Source organism: Pleurodeles waltl, chromosome 6 (assembly GCF_031143425.1).
Source record: "Pleurodeles waltl isolate 20211129_DDA chromosome 6, aPleWal1.hap1.20221129, whole genome shotgun sequence".
In the NCBI taxonomy this organism is placed as follows: Eukaryota; Metazoa; Chordata; class Amphibia; order Caudata; family Salamandridae; genus Pleurodeles; species Pleurodeles waltl.
The window spans coordinates 1,570,794,930-1,570,815,191 of NC_090445.1; the positions used below are offsets into that span (position 1 = coordinate 1,570,794,930).

Below are 20,262 nucleotides of genomic sequence, written 5' to 3' on the forward strand. Positions count from 1 at the left end.
AAAAATGCTACTGTAGTGGGGTGAGATGTGTCAGCACAGACTGTGCTATTGATAAAGCTTCAATAGTATTCCCACAACTGGCAGGGTCAGTGGTCCTTGGATATTACGGATTAAGGCCACAACATTTGAAAATTTGAGGTACAAATATATCTATTATTTTATAGTACCATACAGATGCTCTGTATGCTATGCATGTTGACGACTACTTGCAAGCAGTCAACGGTGACTCTTGACACTGCATGATCTTTTGGGGCATTACAATTTCGAACGAAACAATCTTTAGATTGACCCAAAAAAGACAATTATCCATTGATAAGTATCTGACTTAGCAACCCTCTCAGTAGCACTTAGGCTACCTATAGTGAAAACGTTCTGGTGCTGATTACCCCATCCAGTGGGAAAACCATTCCAAAAATGTTATCTGTGGCAGAAAATAACATCGGACAAATAAGTCCTGGATCGCGTCACATATAGATATATGTTGCAGTGCACCCAGATTCTGCCATCTACCTTCGGAAGGAAGTGCTAGCTACTCTGACCAAAGGATCCAGAGAGAGAAACCCACATTCTCAGCAAGAAAGCACTTTCTATTATTGGTTTTGCCTCATAAACCAGAAAACTGGAGTGTCCATCCATCATACACCTCCAGAAATTAACAAGTATTTTCTGAAACATCCTTTTAAATGGTCTCCTTCAGCACAGGATATATATGTTTTTGTTTTTGTATTCCCACTCATCAGAGTTCTTCCGTTTGGCTTCAGATCATCTTTTTTAGGAACGGTTTCTCCAACTTCGACAACTCGTTGATAAAAGCACCAATGGCATTTCAAGCATCCAAGACCACAGAGGTTTGCCTAAAGTTGTTTCACAGGCTGTCTCCTTGTGAATTATCAGAGATAATCAACTCCTCCATCAAAGAATATGCTTTCTGTTCAATTAGCTTTTGGGCGTCAGGTCCTCAGCGATCAATAGTATCCCTCTTGTACGACTGAAAATGCAATACCTTGCAGGAGCAGCTACAAAAACAATAGATTCAATCAAACAAATATTTTCAGGGCGTGATGAATTTTCACATAGGTGATGGAAGCTCTAGTCTGGTAGTCACAGACTACAAATACTTCCCTGGAAAGCTGGGGCAGTCATCTACAGAACCTCTAATTTGAGGAAAGTGGTCTCTGCTACAGAAGAGTATACACATCACTTACCTAGATCTTACAGCCAGCTGTTCAGTCTCCAAATTTTCCTGCCAGTGTAGCAGAGTCTTCTGTGTTAGTTCGCAAGGACGGTACTACCAGCATGCAAAACATGAATAAACGAAGCAGCACAAGATCCTTAGCACTGTCCAAGGAAGACCAGGAGATTTGGTTTCAGCTAATGACACACAGTATAACTATTCGGACTGAACAAAGTCCCCGGACTAGAAATCTCATAGACCTGCTAGACAAAACCTGAAACAGCCTCCAAGAAGGAGAATTTGATCATTCGGCTCTAAGCATGATCTTCTTGTTCTGGGGAAACTGGCTCTACATCCCTTTGCAACAAATGAAACCAGCAAATGCCAGTTCTATGCAAGTTGGCATCCAGGATCATGGTGGAATGCCTTTCGACAGATGCTCCAGGATCTATATGTACCTTTTTTCCCAATACCTTTAATACCAATGATTCTCACCAAGAGGAAAGCAAAGCAGTGTTCTCTTGTCCTGATAGCCCCCAGGTGGCTAGTTCAGCATTGGTTCACTGAGCTTCTCCTGCTATCAGAATACAACTACATTCAGCTACCAACATTCTGTAAACCTTTGATGATAAACTAAGGCCAGGCCCTTCATCCTGACCTGACTTCTCTCATCTTAGACGCATAGCTCCTAAATTCCATCAATCCAAAGATCTCAATATTCCTCAGGACTGCAGGTGTATTCTCTCCAAGTCAAGGAGGAGGCCATGATAAGGACACGTAAACGTTAATGGGAAAGTGTCTGCCTGTGGCACCAGAAAATAAAACCTACATCCTCTACTAGCATAATCAGGCAAATAACTATCCTATCTCCTATCACTAGCTCAATCACAGTTGATACATGCGTACCTTAAGGAGCAGCTTACAGCATTATCAAGATATAGCTGTTGATCACATTTTTACTTTCTACTCTAGCAGAATCATCAAACAATTCATAAAATATTTATTCAGTGTTTCCCTACAGAAAGGGCTGCTTCCTCGGAATTGCACCTGAACATACTTCTATTTCAACTTATGAAGAGTTAATTCAAACCCATTCTCAGAGCACACCTCCTATTTATCCCATAGAATGTCATCTTGTTACTGGTGCTCACCTTGAAAAGCAGGGTAGAGTAGATGCAGGCTTTCTCAACACAAGAGCCTTCTTGCATCTCACAGCCAGTTTGGTTCTTCTCTAAACCAATCCACAGATTAATTCCCATGGTTCCTTCAGATTTTTTCTCAATGAGCCTATAATACTTCAGACTTTTCACCTGAATTCAACATCACCAGCTGAGAGGGCTATTCATTCTCTAGGTATCAAGTGATATCTAAAATTTCTACTTACATCGCACTAAACAGCTCATGTGAACTGACCAACTGTTGGACTGGATAGTCACATTCGTAAGGCTGCTCCAGTCACAATGGCAACCATTGCCGAATGAATTTCAGATGCAATCCAGTTCTGCCATTCAGACTAGCAATTCACATGCGACCCACCCTCCTCCCCAGAGAGGCTCCCCTTACAGCCCGGGATTATCTATTCCCACTTGTGCTTGAAAATCTGAGAGACTCAGCCTCTGTTGGGAGTGTTCTAGAGGGTGCTGTTGCCTGATTGGTTATAGTTCAAGTTTGGCCTTTTTTTTAAAAAGGACATGGATAGGCTATTAAACTGACCTTTTCATTGCCATTATAGCCTATGATAGTGATATATATACTGCTTTATTAAGTTACCGGGGGCTCCCATCTCGACGACGGTGAATGATTCAAGCATGTTAATCTGTGTAAAATACCAATACAGGAGAACTGCAGTTACAGGTAAGTAACTTATTTTCTTCCCTTTTTGAACATATTTTTTATACCAGTTTACAATGTGCTCCCCCTACATTGAAAAGATTGGCTATTGGGGAAAAACCCCAAGGGAGGGATTTTGAGTCCCTCAAGAGGGTGGAATGCAAATGTCATCTATATGGGAAATGTACATGACCAATGGGACACGTTTATGTTGAAATTCTGGCAGACATTTGTCACGAATCAAAGAAAATAGGCTGTTAGGCGTACTAAAATTCGCACCTACCTATGCAATACTTTAGGAACTTACAGTAGCCTGTCTGGAGGGAAAAATATATATTCTTGTCTTCAGTTTTAGGTTTCTGTTGGGTCAAATCGGTTTGTTGAACTGACTAAGGGGGTCATTCTAAGTTTGGCGGGCGGCGGTTGCCGCCCGCCAAACGGGAACCGCCAATTGGCCGCTCCGCGGTCAGAAGACCGCTGGGGCCATTCAGACTTTCCCGCTGGGCCGGCGGGCGCCTGCCAAGGGAGCGCCCACCGGCCCAGCGGGAAAGGGCCTGCAACACTGAAGCCAGCTCCGAATGGAGCCGGTGGTGTTGCAGGTGTGCGACGGGTGCAGTAGCACCCGTCGCGCTTTTCACTGTCTGCTATGCAGACAGTGAAAAGCTTAATGGGGCCCTGTTAGGGGGCACCTGCACTGCCCATGCCAGTGGCATGGGCAGTGCAGGGGCCCCCAGGGGCCCCAGGACACCCGTTCCCGCCATCCTGTTCCTGGCGGTGAAAACCGCCAGAAACAGGCTGGCGGGAAGGGGGTCGGAATCCCCATGGTGGCGCTGCTTGCAGCGCCGCCATGGAGGATTGGGCCAACCGGGGTTAATCCGGCGGGAAACCGCCGGACCCGGTTTTCTGACCGCGGCGGTAAGAATGGCCCAGGAAGCACCGCCAGCCTGTTGGCGGTGGTTTCCGTGGTCCGCGGCCCTGGTGGTTTTTACCGCCAGGGTCGGAATGAGGCCCTAAATCTGTTGTGCTTGAGGTTTGGTTTGTAAAGCCTTAGTGCTATACCCTAGTTGAGCTACCTGAAGGATTGTTTGGAAAGGATCAGCTGCTGGGAAATGTACAGCCATGCTAATTCCAGCCCCATTCAAGGAGAATGTGCACTTTTCAGCTATTGTACAGTAGGTGTCTTTTGAATTGACTGAACATTCTGTGAAGGCTCATGATTTAATCAAAATATGTTCTGACTAGGGCATTACTGAGAGGATGGGCATTACTGAGAGGATGGGTTTCTAGTCCTCGAGAAAGGGCCCTTCAAACAAGTTTTAGGTTTGACTTTTTTCAAACAAGTTTCAATTTCCTAAGGGTCGAATAATGGAGGAAACCTGCACATTGTACCTTTGTGATGCAACCACTTGGCAAACCTGTTTTTTGCTATTACAGTGGTTATCCCAGGAAAAAAATTAAAATGAATTTTAATGTCAAGACAACTGCATACAAGTAATCTGGACTTTTGCCTTTAACTTGACTAGTCTGGCGGTAGTATATTTTGTGTCAACGAAAGTTAGAGCAGTAATGGGGAAACGGTAATCAATGGGAATTTCTACTCTTAGATGAATTGATACTTTAATGTGTGTCTTTTATGATTTATATTTATCTTTGTAATTTCAACTGTTTATAGGAATATTTGCTACTATTTATGTTGTTGAATATAGGTATAATACAATGGGCCCAAGAGTTGGGAACTTGGCCAGAGTTACACATCACATTAAATACATTGGTCAGCACAAGACCCACAAAGGGGTTGTGTTAATATAGCTCTACAAGTACACAGCAAAGGCCTAAACTCTTTCTTATTGGCGGGCTAGCATCTCTTGACTTCAGACCCTCCCATATGTTGATCTGACCATCAAAGCAGCCCTTCTGTAGTACAAAACCCTAACTGCTTTCCAACCCCAAGCATCCATAACGCTTGTTAAAATTAGTGTTTCAGTTGGCCTCTAGAACAACAATGGCATTGCATGTTGCCCCCTCTCTCCAGGCATTAATCTCTAAAATCATCTACTGTCACTAGCCCTTCATGTATGAGATAGTTCTCCTATCACCATCCTCCTGGTATGATGTTGCGCCAGTAGGCAACTTTGTAAATTGCTCTATTTTCAAACTATAAACCCATCAGTCTTGGGATGTTTAAATCGCATCCCAGAGCTCCCTGCAGGCTCAGCAATAAGTACTAAGCCAGGTAGCTGCCTTCTGTATGGGCTTGCTTTCATTAGCCATCAATAATTTGACAGTCATTTTCTTTTTCTGAAACGCCTCCAGTACAGTGGAGTCAGTTGCAGCTTAATTAGAACCGTTAACAATGGCTTGAAAATTCTTAACATGGGTCAGACATGGCTCATCACAATCTCCTTCCATTACTGGGGGCTTTTTCTAGCTTGTGGCATATTGAGCTTACTGGGACAGTTAAGGATCTAACATGCAAGCAAATTACGAGCCCTCAAGAATGATGCCCTCGTACCACAGCAGAGGCGGAATAAAAAAGGTCTTATACTATTCTGGTGACTTGGTTCCAATAACAAACATTCTTGTAGACCGATAACTTCAAAGATTGATATAAACGTTATCTATTGTTTGTTAAGCATTATACCCTTCAGGTTAGCAGCTTTCCAAGACACAAACTGTAAAGTAGTGGTAGAGGTTCCCACTTCAGGGACTGCAGTCTGCATAGGGAGATCAACACCAGGCATTCTGAACAGCAATGTTTTAGGTTAGCCAGTTGTTTATAAGGTTGATCATAAGTCCAACCACACCTCGTACCATATTTCTACATATCGGGAGAACTTTCTCATCGGTCTGAAGCCAGTAATTAGCCGCTGGGGGTGAAAGGGCTTCTAGTCTGTATGTTCCCTCAAAACCAACAATTCCTTGTTAGCCTACCCCCTCTCTCATACGTTTCTTATTACGTTAGACCACGGTTGCATGGTCAAATTCGAGGGAGCAGCCATAGGCTTTTTAAGGTTAGTGACATCAACCAGATCAATTTAGGAGCAGTGACCATATACCAGCTTAAAGTCTTTAGTTTCTCATGGTAGGGAATTTACCTACAGGTAAGAGATTGAACAAGCATATTACATTTTAGCCTAAGACAACCAAACAGGAGTTTCATTAAAAAACACAGTGGGGACCCCCCGTCTGACTACTAAAAGGCCCTTTAAACAGTTTGCATATGGCTTGGTCCAAGCTGAGGTAACATGGTGGGCGAAAAACAATGGATTGGGATGTGGTTCGAGTGATTCCCAGTGGCTGAGATTAATTCAAGCATTCCATCCATCACTCTGTTTTTGTTGGCCTAAGTGTGATTGGTATGCCCAGACCTGGGTCCCGAGCTCACTATGCCACTGGAACCAAGCTATACCTGGCTGATGAGCCTCAACTGGACCAAAACTGGTCCTGGATTGCCTTTGTTACGCTTCAGGGAGGACCTGGCCTGGAAGCTCATACTGGACTATTCACTTGGGAACAAGGTCAAGATTGATTTGCATATGACTGGGTCTAAACTGAGGTGGAATGGTGGGCGAAAAACAGTAGGTTGGAATGCGGCACAGGCAATTGCCAGTAGTTGTGATTAATTCAAGGATTCCATCCATCACCTATTTTTTTGTTGCCCTCTTTAAAAAGTAGCACAGGGCTGTGGATTTGGCCTCAGCCTGTTTGATGTGCCGTCCTAATCAAGATTCATTCATTGTAAAAGCAGCACAAAATGATAAAAAATATCAAATCCTTTAATGCTGGCTTCAGCATCACACTTCAGGGATGACAAAGGACAGACATCCTGAAGTGCAGGATTAGTTCTTTGCAGCAACCTCAATAAAAGGTTGCAAATGCCTTGACCATCCGGGGCTGACAGATGTGGCATGATATCTGATAGTCGTCCATTTGCAGATTCCTTAATTTAAGATTAGCCTCAGGCATCAGATTGGATCTGTAAATTCTTGAGCAGTACCCCTACTCGCTGGTAGATGGTGTTGTTTGCTCCACATCAGAATAATTTGCACCAGAAGTGGCATGCACAGAGCCTGTAAAGGCGACATTCCAGTGTGCTGACAGTACTTTTATTTACACGCCAGTCAGCGCGGATCTGTAGACAGCTACTGGAAGCAAATGGCTTTTTTTTTGTATGGTCACCTCTAGGTTTTTGGACTGCTGCTGCTGGTTTTTCGTCTCCGAGAATGCAGTGAGGCCTTTTAATCAGACCTCTGTGCAGTGCCTTCACCCAAAACGTGCATGTTATATTGGCTATACCCAGTTGTCATAGGGTAACTTACCCTGGGTATCCTTGCAGTTATGTAAGTTAGTCTCACCCCAGGGCTTGCAGCACTGGCTTTGACACCGTGGGTGTGACACAGGAAGAATGGTTACCCAGTCCACCATTGCAGACTGAAAGGGCAGTTTTAAACTGCTAGCTCAACTTTGCCGTTTAAACCAATGGCAAAGCCAAACATCCCTCTATAACAGTGGTATCCAAACTTTCTAATGCCGCGCCCCCCCAGTTGCAAAAATAAAAATCATTGGGCCCCCCTCAGGATTTTTCATGATTATTTTAAAAAGATGGCAATGTTTGAATATGCCTAGACCTATTTAAACATTGCAGTTAAGTACTGTTACCTTTTAAAAAATGCAATAACATGCTTCTGCTTAAAACAAAGACCTGTTATCTGTGTAGTGTTACTTTTGGTCAGAGTCTGCTGCCCCCCCCCTAGGATCACTTGAGGCCCCCCAGGGGGGCCCCGCCCCCCAGTTTGAAGACCTCTGCTCTATAATATGTGTAAGTCACTCCTATGGCAGGCCTATCAAGCCCTAAGGCAGGATGCAGGATATTTCACAGGTTGGAACATGTATAGTACATGTTACTTATATACAGTTGCATAAATGTTAAAAAGTAAAAACATGAACAACATGAAAATCAATTGCAACAGAAGATTACCTGCGGGACTCGTACATCTACGGGACCCGTACATCTGTTATGACTTTTTGTTATAACTCTCATTATATAGCAGTGTGATAAATATTAATTCTTATTTAAAAAAGGCCTTAACGCGAAACAAGACATGAGTCCTATGTATTCATCGACATGCTTTGGTGGGTCAGAATTATTAAAGCCACCTTTTTCGGAACAAACAAATTGGAGTCTTCTATATAAAATTCAAATATGGTTACAATATAAAACTATCAATGGGCTTTATATATTCCTTCACTCTTGCTGAGAACACCTTCATTTTAAGGACATCAGTTTACCTAGTCTGTACAGTCCGGAAAACCCCCCAAACATCCCTTTATTTAACCCTTATTTATTATATTTGGTAGATATCCTTTTGTATCCTTGTTTTTAACATGTCCACTGGATAGGCTTACTCATTAAGGCCTCAGTGCCTTTTAATCAGTAATATCTGTGCACTGCATTTAAGGCTTTCCATCACTCTCTCCACTTATCACTTGGATGTACATTGGGCATATCAAGAAAGGCTTCTCCATTTCTAGGCAGGTGTTAACAAAGGAGTTTTGACTTGTGATAAGTGGACAGAGGTAAAAAAAAAAAAAGCCCCTACATGCAGCCAATGATTTCCTGCCTTTTCTTTTGTCCTTACCTTTTATTCTCCCACACAGAGCGATTTCTGGTGGACCATGTTATATTGATGCACAAAGCCAATCCCATGATAGCCAGAGGTGCCCTCGAGTGTGTGCTGAAGGCAGAGACTGGTGGGGGATGGTTTTCATGCTTCTTCCTCGTCTCTGAGAAGGACGAGGGCCTCAGGTCTATACTATAACTCTGGCCATTGATTTGCCATCCTGGAAGACTAAATAAAATGCTCACTCTTGGAGACTTGATAGTTTCTGTGGACTTGCTGCACGCATATTTTCAGATACTTGTCCTCCAGCCCCACTTGATATCTGCATTTTACAGTGGGGTCTTAACATTTCCAGTTTGCCATGCTACCCTGTGACTTCACATCGGCCCCTTAGAGGTTCATGAAAGTGGTGGTGGTAGTAGCTGCCCATCTTTAAAGGTCAGGGATACATGTACTCCTGTACCTTGGCACCTGGCTGTTCAAAGAGTCCTAATGCAGTATTTCACAGACCACTTCCAGATGACTGTGCTTGTGATCTCCTTGTGCTTTCTTGTGAACAAACTAAAGTCCCACCTGAACCCTGTGCAGATGATAGCCTTCGTAAGGGCAGTCCTGCACTCTGTACCTTTCAAGATCTTTACTCCGCCATAATGAGTTTGGGACATTTCTGATGGTTCTGGCTCAGTCTTAGTGATGATAATTCTGAGGCTTCTTAGTCTTCTGTCCTGAAGCTTCTTCTTCATTTTGTATGCCAGATGGCACACACAGACCAAACAATGGAGCCTAAGGTTTTAATAGGTCCAGCACCAGGGGTGCCTCTCCTACACTGTCCAAATCTCACAATCTCAAGATCTCATGTGGTGGCAGATGAACACCATCCTGACCTGTGGCAGACCACTCTCCCTTCTACACTTAAACTCCAATGGTTATGCTAGATGTGTCACTGCTGGGGAGCGGGGTGGCGACTCATGTGGGGGAGATGGAGATCAGAGGTTTCTGGTCTCCAGCAGGGAGCCAGCTCAACATCAAAATTTTGGAGCACTGAAAGCCTTTCCTTTTGACCAGCAAGCTGTTTTGATGCAGGTTCTAACAAATAACATGCCCACCATGTTATGTTCTAATAAGTTTGGGGGTGGGGGGAAGCTGGATTCTGCTCCAGGAGGTTCTTTTTCTCTGGAGGTGGCTAGACCAGCAGAAAATCTTTGTGATAGCCAAACACCTAGCGAGGTTCCTCAAAAACACCAGTGCCGGTGAGCTGAGCAGATGTCACCTTGCAGGACCACGAGTGGCGTCTTCTTTCCAAGGTAGCACAGGGAATATTTGGTCAGTGAATTGTGCCCTGGCTAGTTCTGTTTGCCACCACTGAGAATGCACAGTCACACTTTCTCCACACTGGTGGTGTATTGCATTCTGTATGCATTGGGACATGGGTCTCGTGCATATGTTCCAGACACTGCCTCTCTTGCTTAAAATTCTTAGGAAAGTCAGAATAGACTGGGCCCAAATCATCTTCACAACCCCAGACTTAGCCAGGAAAGTATGGTACCCAGTGCTCCTTAACCAAACACTTCTCATCCGATCTGGCTACTCCTTCAGGAGGATGTTGTGTCTTATCAACATGGAAAAATCTAACACCAATATCTCTGCATCCTCCTCGTCCATGCGTGGATATTGAACTGTGACAGTTGAATTCCTTTAACTTGCCTGAAGTGGTAGATTCCTTTTTGTAGCCAGTGCCCATCCAAGAACATTCATCTGTGGTGGGTGAAATTGTAGCCTGGTGTGGGGTGTCTCATCTCACCCCTCTACACTCAAATTCCCAGAAATAGTATTAGTTTTGTCACTGTCTCAGCATGACCGTGCCTTGTGCCTTGTGCATGGTAACTGGTTACCTGTTGGCTCATTTGACCTATTTGTGTTTGCCTGATCAAGCCTCTTTAAATCACATATTTCATTTTCTTGAGGTCCTAACTCATGTTCTCTACAAAACCTTTTGTCCTGCCGCTCTGGGACCTAACCCTAGTCCTGCCACTCTTCTTGTGCACATAATTTGAACATATGCACAGTTACTCACTACAGCTATTCACAGGCTAGACAGTCTTTCTTATTGCCTTCACTTCTGCATGCTGAGTGATTGAACTGTACTCCCTGTGCAACCTCACTACACCATTTACTTCCTGGACAAATGTGTGCTGCAGACTTTGCCAAAGGTGGTGTTTTCCTTGTCGGTCAGGTTATCACCTTGCAGAAATTCGTCTCTCCACCACATCCCTCGAAAGAGAAACAAGAGAATATCATGTAAAGGATCTTCATGAAGTTGACTGGTTCGAAGAAAGACAAGAACATGCAAAAGAGGACAGGGACCACGTAGATAGTCCTCTGGATTTAAATGTGCTCCATACTGCCTAAGATAAAGAAGTTGGCAAGTATCGTGCCAGTTCATGATATACGCCACAATACAATGTGGGCATCAGCACACATCTTCACAAAACACTACTGTCTTGACAATGAGCCTGACTGGAAGGCCATTTGCCAACTCCATCCTGCAAGACTTCATAATCTAAGCCTAGTCCTCAAACCCTACACCTTTGGGAAATACTGCTGTGGTGCAGATTTTAAAGGGGTGAATTCTGTGGTTAGAAGTAATCATCAGAAAACAAGTTACTTTCCTTTGGATATTTGTGGATATAAGTGCAGGTTCCTCACTGCCCTCCAACCTCCTCATTCTGTGGAGAGAACTTCTGAACATTGTAATAAGTTTCCAAGTTCAATGTCAGAACATTGACTGGATGGTTACCTGTTGGTCCTGTTACTCATGGCATCTTGGTAGTCAGGAAGCCTGCTATTAAATGAAGGCATAAGGCTTTATTAATCCCACTTTTCTGACTTTATATGATTTGTACGGTACTTTGCTCAGCAAGGCCCAGCAAGTTAAGGGTGATCTTGCAGCCCTGTCTGTTTTCATGCGTCTGGCTGATCAGTCTTCCTTTACTAGGTCACACATTTTCAGAAAGGTTTGCTTTACTTGTTCCCTTCCACACTGTTTGTTGTTCCTTCGTTGGGTGTGTTGGATTTGGACTTTGTTTTGCCCTTTTTTGATGGCCTTCTGCCTTCTTTGTGGGACGCTATATTGATAAAAACAATATCAACATACACAAATATTGACAAAAAATCTAAAACAAATATCACAAATATAAATATCGCAAGTCTATGCTCAACCACTTTGCTGCTAGCCCCCCTATTTTTGGGGGGTGCTATTAGGGGTAGTTCGCACTTAGGCCTCCATAACGTTATGTTTACATAAGCTATCCATGCCAAATTTGCATCCTTTTTTCCCAACATCCTGGGGATTCTAAAGTTCCCAGGGTTTGTGGATTTCCCTGGAGGGGCCTGAGAAATTAGCCCAAATTTGCAACATTTTGTTGTTGTTTTTTTTTTTTTTTTGTGTGGAAAAAATGAGGATAAAGTGCAGCAGAAAAAGGTCTCTTAATTTTTTGCTGCAAATGTCATCAACGAAAGGTTTGCGGTGCTAAAATCACCATTTTCCCAGCTATCAGGAACAAGCAGACTCGATTCAGAAAACCAGTTTTTTTTACCACAGTTTGGCATTTTTCTGTGAGATAGCCCATTTGTACTATTTTTTTGTGCTTTCAACCTGTTTACAGGTTGTGGTAGAAAAGGGTGAGAAACACATGGTGGATTTCAGAAAGCTATACATTTCTGAAAACAAGATAAAATCCTGAATTCAGCAAGGGGTCATTTGTGTAGATTCTTCCCAAAGAAAATAAGTGTTGAAATAAAAAATATTGAAAATGAGTGGGGAAAAATGGCCATTTGGGACAGTTTTAACTTGCAACTTTTGCTCACAATGGCTGATTTTCAAAATCAATATACTAATACATCTGCTAGACCCTTCTGCATGCAGGGATATATAGGGTTTGTGGGTTTTCCAAGAACTGAAGGTACCCAGCGCCATTAACTGAACTGCAGCTTGCAATTGTTTTTCATTGTGTACCAGGTATACAGCAATTCATACGCAAAAATATAAGTAGTGAAAAATAGGTAACAAGAAAACCTATGTATTTCCGAAATTAAACAACATATGGGAGTTCAGAAGCAGCGGTTATTTGGACATCTCTGAATTTATGGGTACCCATACTAACGTGAATTAAAGGACATTTCTCTAAATGACCACTTCCTTACATTTGGAAGGCTCAGATGCATAGAAGTACTACAGGTGTGTTCCCCCAAGTCCCCCGATTATAATGGTACCTCACATGTATAGGTAAGCTTAGTGCCTAGGAAACTACTAAAATGCAATGTGGAAACAAACATTTTCCACTGAAAACTGACCTTTTATTGTGGTGTGCTTAGCTGTGGATTTTGGGCCCTAGCTCAGCGGGCACCTAGGGAAACCAGCAAACCTATATTTTTTTTTTAAACTAGACACCTAGAGAAATTCAGGATGGGATTACTTGTGTGGCTCTCACTAGGTTGTGTTACCCAGAATCCTTTGCAAACCTTAAACGTTGACTAAAAAACACTTTTCTCTCACATTTCTGTGATAGAAAAGCCCAGGTTCTGTGGGGAGCTGCAAACGTCCTTCCACCCAGGACTCTGCCAAGTCTTCTGTTAAAAATGGTACCTCACTTGTGTGGCTGGGCGTAATGCCTGCAACAGAACAGATCAAACCAAGGTCAATGACGGTGCCTTTGTGAGGACTTCCATTTTTGTTAGTTTGATCTGCTCCTGCCATAAGCACTAGGCCCAGCCACACAAGTGGGGCAGCCTTTTTATTGGGACAAGTGGGGAAACGCTAGGTGGTAGGAATATTGTGGTTTCCTTTTGTTTCTGGAAGAATATGGCACAGACATGGAAGAAAAATGTGTGATTGTAGTCAAATTTTGGGTTTGCAGGGCACCGTGGGTAGGAAAACGTGATGGGTCCCACTAGAGGCATTCCACCATGTACTACCCTGAGTATCTAGTTTAAGAAAATAGATTTTCCCTAGAGACAATGTACACCCTAGCAGAGAAAGACCGAAAAGACGAATATTACTGCACAATCATCGGTCCCCAAGTACACATACCTACTAGTTGGATTTGGCATTAGGGTGAGTGAAAGGTTCAAAATGTAAATTATATTTCCAAGAGATTTCACAAAAATGAAATACACTGTTAATAATTGAAAGTTTAAATAACTGAACCAATAACACAGCTTGTGAGCTGTAAAGCTGCAGCAGGGCACTAACCGCTTTACAGGCCATTCACACACCTTTCATGCATGATGCACACAACGCACACACCACCATTAACACTGCCAGCGTGGGCCCAGCACATTACAACACTCACATCAACAGACCGCACCATTCAAGGGCCCGTCACTTTCATCTTCCTAAAAGTGACAGACCCAGCAATAAAACGTGGCTGACAGTGTGTGGACTGGCATTTGGCTAGCAGTGTGAGAAGAGACCAGCAGCAACCACCACACACCACCAGCCAAGCATGAGCTCTCTCACACACCGCCAGGCAAGCATCAGTCCATGCAGGCCCACCAGTCAAGTGTCAGTCCACGCACACGGCCAGCCAAGCTCCAGTCCACGCACATGGCCAGACAACTCCTGGCCACGCACACTTGCAGCCAAGCGCCATTCACGCGCACTACAGACCAAACACCGATCCACGCACACCGCCATCACATTTTTTTTTAACAAAAAGAAAACACAAACCAGTTTGATGTAGGTGAAAGTTATAACTTCAAACATAAGAGCGCTGACTAAATTCATCACACTAATGCCAACCGTGAAATCTGAACAACAAATATAAAACTGTACAGACCAGTCAGTTTACTTTTACGCTCACGGTTTCTCCCAGTAATTTGGTTTTGTGTAATACAATTTAAAACATGCAGGCACACATAGCATAGGAGTAGAAGGGCACTCCAGGCAGTCCATAAGACTTGGACACAGACTCTACATCTCCTACAGGAAAAATAATATGTGAATGATAATTATATTTCTACTGGCGATAACATTTTATTTCTGACTTGTACAATGCTGCATATTATTGCAGAATCCTCACTACCCAGCCTTTTTCCTATTGAGTTAGCACTTTGATTCATAAAATTTCACAGTATAAAAATGTTATAATTTGTATTTTCGGGTTGAGCATAGCAGCGCGCACAGCTGCTTTTCTGATGTGTTGATATGTATCTGGGCTTTTAACTACACCCACTGCACGCCTATCACTTTCACTCGTTTGTGGGATTGCCTTTCAAAAATCCTTTGTTATCATTGGTAAATGCTTTACATTGTCCCTCCTCGGGGAGGTTTTGTTACCGCCTTTGCCATCAACCCTGTTACATGGATAATTGCACTTTTGCCATAACTTTGACTGCAAGTGAACACATTTTTCCTTTTGTATCTGTCCTTCGCACTCACGCTCACAGTGGCGCTTTGAATCTGTTTGCTTATGTCAACTGTTTTACTTTTTATTTTCAGTTTGGGTGCTAAGAAAAGTCCAGTTAGGAATTTGCAACGCGAATAGCTCTAACTCAAGCAAATGCGAGACCTATTGCATTACAAATGCTTGTTTGCTGTTGTAGCTTTGTTTCTTCCTCTCTGTACTCCTTAATAAGCTGGAATGATTATTCAGAACTAACACCAGTTTGCTGAGTGGCACTTGAGTTATTCGGGTGACGTCATGCCTGTAGGCGTAACTGCTGCTGGAGCTGCAGGACAGTCTGGAGCCTGGAAGAAGTACTTACAAGATAAGAAATCTGTGGGAGCATTATGTAGCCACCAGAAATATTGTTGCAGAAGGTAACTAACTGTTTCTGTAATAGGGACTGTGAACAGTGCAAATACTGTAAATAAAAATATACAAGATAGGCAGAACATGTCAGGCCTCATTTCATTTTACAATACAGGTATTAAAGTTGGATGATGGAAGGAAAATCTCAGGCTCCGACTCTCACAGAACCCAAAGTCAGATTTAAGATACTGGTCCAGCAGTCAAGAGATTTTTATTGGTCATCTCAGTCACCCCTTGGCTGCTCCAGGCTTCTTTGTTATGTTATGTATATTTGTAAAATGGACTATCACTAGCAAGGGTATCCTGGCCATGAGCAGATGTGTGCCTCTAGCAATACCTAGGGTAAGTTAGTTAATGGAAAAGCTGAGTATTCAGCTTCTTGCAGAATTCAAGAAGAGAGGAGGAGGCTCTGAGATGGAGTCGGAGGTTGATCCATGCTTTAGGACAGATGAAGAATGCTTATCCTCCTGATTTGGTTCTGTGTATGGGTAGGATGTGTGCGAGAAAAAGTCCTTCCGAGTGGTAATGTCTGGGTGGTTGGTGGAAGGAGATTGAATCTGGCTGCTGAGTTCTGGGTGCTTTGTAATCTGGTGAGTTGCTTGGTGATCCCACCATAGAGGGTTCTCCTGTAACCCAACTTCGTTGTGACTAGGGTGTGAGTGACGGTTTTTCTGGTGTGGGTTGAGAGCCATTTGAAGAGTTTTCTCTGCAACTTCAGGGTGTGGAAGCTGGATGAAATGATGGCATTGATTTATGTGGTCATGTCTAGTTTGATGTCGATGATACTGAGGTTCCTGGCATGAGTGCTGGAGATACTGGGGGTGGGTCCGAGTTTGGCCGGCCACCGGTTGGATTCCCATGGCGATGTGTTGATGCTGAAATCACTACTTCCTGTGTGTAGTAAGCATAGGAAAGGATGTTGATGTCATGTGCACCGATTACATTGACTAGAGGGATAATGTATTTATTTTAAATGGTGGGGTTGAGTGATGAACCTTGAGGCACTATGCATATGAGTTTGCAGGCTTCGCAGGAGTATTGTGCCAAGCTGATAACTTGTGTTCTATCCATTAAGAATGTGCAGATCTAGCAGAGAGTTGGTCCTTGGATGCCAATCTTGTGCAAGTGCCTGATGAGGATGAGGTGTGGGATTGTGTCAGATGCTCAAAAGAGATCTAGGAGAATGAGGGCTGCTATTTCTCTAATGTCAAGCATCATGCGGATGCCATCTGTGCCAGCAGTTAATACTGTTTTTGTACTGTGGTTGGGCCTGAATCCAAACAGTGATGTTGAACTGGTGGTTACCCAGGTGGTTGATTTATTTCTGTAAGACCTTGGCCGGGTATGATAGAATGTATGTTGGTGTATAGCTGGAGAACGTGGCTGGGTCTGTTAATAGAGTTTTGAGCCGGGGCATGATGGTGTGTTTCCAGGTGGCCAGGAATGTTGCAAAGTCGACAGAGGCTTTGAGAATAGATTTTAATGCCTAGCTGATCAGTCGTAGTTCTATGGTGCAGGCATTGTAGGGTCAAGGGTAAAATGGGGCTTCCGAGTAGGTGGACTTCATGGTAGTGATGGTTTTGACAGTGGGGATGGTGGCCCACAGGGTCGGGCTTCCTTCTTCGGGTGCTGGCGCATGCAGCATTCGCTTTCACTTCTTGTGTTAACACCGAGGTACTGTGCCCTTCCACAGCACCCTTAATCACGCACTACTTTTTTCTTTTTTGTTTAAGCATTTGACTAAAGTGCATGTTTGTTTCTGTAGTCTCCATCTTGTACTCCTCCTCAGTGTTGCTTCGATCTTCCGCCCTCCATATTACTTTACCATCCCTCACCCCTGCATGCCCTCCCCCCATGTTGCTTTGTCTCCAGACCTCAATCTGTTACGGCCTGCACACCCTCCATGTTGTATCTCCCACTGTTATTTGATTCCTCCCCCGCCATTCTTGTTGTTTTCGCATCCCCATTGTGTTGCTTCCCCTTCCCCACTCTCAATCCGTGTTGCTTCCCCCACCGCCCCTATTTTTTTTTTTTTTTTTGCTTACTGACCAGCTCATAGTGGCAAACATAATTTGTGTAGGTGTGGGCATCCTTTGCACTTGCGCCAACAAATATGACAGAAGGCCTTTGCTCATCATTCTTCCTTTTTTAAGCCATGCTGCACAGCATTGTACATACAGTACAGCATGACGAGAACGATCGGCAAAGCTAATAGGTTCCAAAGCCAAGACATATATTGGCTTTGCCAATGCTTTTTTCCTTGATGCTGTAGCAGAACCACTTCTTACCAATTCGCACACAACAATGGACATCAGAAAATCTAAAGAAATGTTTGCCACCTTTTGCCCAGTCTTCCCTAACCACATCTGAAAACATTGCTAAATAAGGCATTTCATTCAAAACAGCGAGATAAGTCAAAGCTTATTGTTATGTCGGCTACTGCAGGTCTTCTCCACTCCCATTTGTAAAGTAGCCACCTGGAGATCACTGCACGTGTTTAAAAAGCACTACTGTTTGAATTCTGACTCCATGGTCAGGACCTCAGCACTATGTGTTGGGCTAGCTTTTTGCTGTTCCATCACTATTTTCCATTGCTGCTTTTGTGGGATGAAATTAACTGATGGTCAACCACCGCTGCTATACATCATGGGGCAGCTTTGCTAGTTTATGGAGCAGTGGGCTTTTTCAGGTTTTAAGATCGCTGCTCATTTAGACTCCTTAATTATTTTGAAAAAGAAAAAAGAGAAAGGAAAAATCTCCTTAGCTGTTGTTTTCGGCTTGGCTGATTGGATTGCAATTGGTTTTCTTTAAAAAAAGGAAAATACGTACAGTCTTTCAATTAATTTGTCCCGTTTTGGATAGGCATATAAAAAACATTTGTGTGGGAAAAAAACGTTTTTTTGTAATATTACGAATCCTGCCTACTAAGGACAGGTTCAGTGATTATGACTTCAGAAAAGATTTGACTTCCGAAGAGGTAAAATTAAAGATAAGTAACTTTTCATTGCTGGTGATTAACCTTCATTAAATCAGGTTTATCTGAGCTTTCTTATGCCATGTATTTGTCTTGTTAAACAGGTTCATATGAGTGTGGGATTTGTGGAAAGAAGTACAAGTACTACAACTGCTTTCAGACGCATGTTCGAGCACATAGAGGTATTTTGTTTTCTTCTAATCCTGTTTTCCCTATGTTAAGTCAGTGTTCTTTTTTTTTTTACACTTTTGCGACACGTGTAGCTTGCCATGTCTACTGACAGTCTTTACAATTACTTGTATAACATAGATTTTGTATGCATTAGTCCATCATTAGACTGGTGTATGCAAGTGAGTAGAACTCTGCCGTTAATAGTGAGAACAGAGACAGACCTCACTATACATGAAGTCCATAGATCTCCTGGGAGAAGTTTAAACTGGTCTCGCCTCTGACTCTCGGTTTCAGAGCTGTCCTGTCATCTCTTTCTGATTCGTGCAGAAGGCAGTCCTGAATTAATATTCTATTGCAGCAAAGCAAACATTGGATAACTTTTTTGATTAAGACATTGCTGTCTGCATCCCAAAAATGTATGTCATGAGCGACGGTGTCTTTTGGTCTAGATAAGAAAATAAGTCTAAGGCCTGAGCTCCACTTTTTATTTTACTAGAAGTCACTTTGTACCCCTATCTATTCTGATTTAATGCGGCTAATGGTCTAAAGAATATTTTATGTATTTTACTGTAATATGTTGCTTAGCTACGCTCATAGAGTTAAAGATTTAACATTAGAATTAAATTGCTCAGCAGTTATGTTTTTTTTTCCAGGTGCAAATGTGTTCTTTTGGCTGGTACTATGGTAGTTCTTATCAGGCCTTACAACTAAAGTGGGACCAGATGCAAACCTTTCCCGAAATCCTTCCACACGAACTATGGATGGAAGCTTAGAAGTTGATATTCATATACTTGCTGTCTTCTGACCATATGGTCGGAAAACCAGCTGAAGCCTTCTGCCATGTGTCTAGTGAGTTGGCTGTCCAATAATATTTGAGGAGTAAATATTATTGCCTTGAATATTGCATCGAGCAAGAGCCAATTCAGAGTTTCTTATGGCTGCTGCTAACTGCAGATCCCTCACCTTAGATTATCCCACATGCACCAGTCTGCATCCAGAGAATATTGTAGCTGTGCTCCTGTGTGCTGGTAGGTGATGTTGTCTGGCTCCGACTCCACATCTACCCAGAAATGATGGAGCAGGGACGCATATAACCTCCACCCTTATATGATTTGGGACTCCAAAGAGAAGGCACTAAGACATCAAGATTTAAGTGGTACTCCTTTTAGGTCACTTGCCGCAGAGCTAACTTGGTCCAGATGCACACGATTTCTCTGGGCCGTCATTAGCTCCCTCAGCAGACCGAGGCCATACTGCAAATATTTTTGTGCCTTTGGTGTGCTTTCTTCCCCCTTTTGATGTGCTTTTTGTTATTCCAGTCTGTGCCTTTAGCTGGCCCATACAATTGGTGCGAAGGTAAAATAGGAAACAGCAGACCGAGCCTACAACACATGTATACTTGGTTTGTAAAATATACATCATACCTGAGAAATTCTTGTTGGGTACAGGGTACAAGACATATGAAAGAAGTGGCTGAGGACCGAGTGAATATATTGTTTTCTTAATGTAAAACTGAAAGAGATTATAGTGTTGTGCCCGATGGAGCGTCGCTAAAACAAAGAATATGCATCACAGGTGTTGTCTACTTATGGAAGTATGACCCAAGTCCTACAGAGGATGAAGTATAAAGCAGCAGAGAGATCCTCATGCACTTAGTGTGTAAAGTATACATCATACTTC

General features: G+C 43.1%; 1 protein-coding gene across 11 annotated transcripts in view; it reads left to right on the forward strand.

Moving 5' to 3' along the window:
* The window catches only part of LOC138301142 (zinc finger protein 618-like), a 781,690-nt gene that overhangs the window by 194,095 nt on the left and 567,333 nt on the right, over positions 1-20,262 (forward strand). For all 11 annotated transcript variants that reach the window (XM_069241298.1, XM_069241296.1, XM_069241300.1 and 8 more), the window contains exon 5: positions 18,516-18,593. In XM_069241298.1, the coding sequence (XP_069097399.1) occupies positions 18,516-18,593 (78 nt within the window). The remainder of the gene's footprint in view (positions 1-18,515; positions 18,594-20,262) is intronic.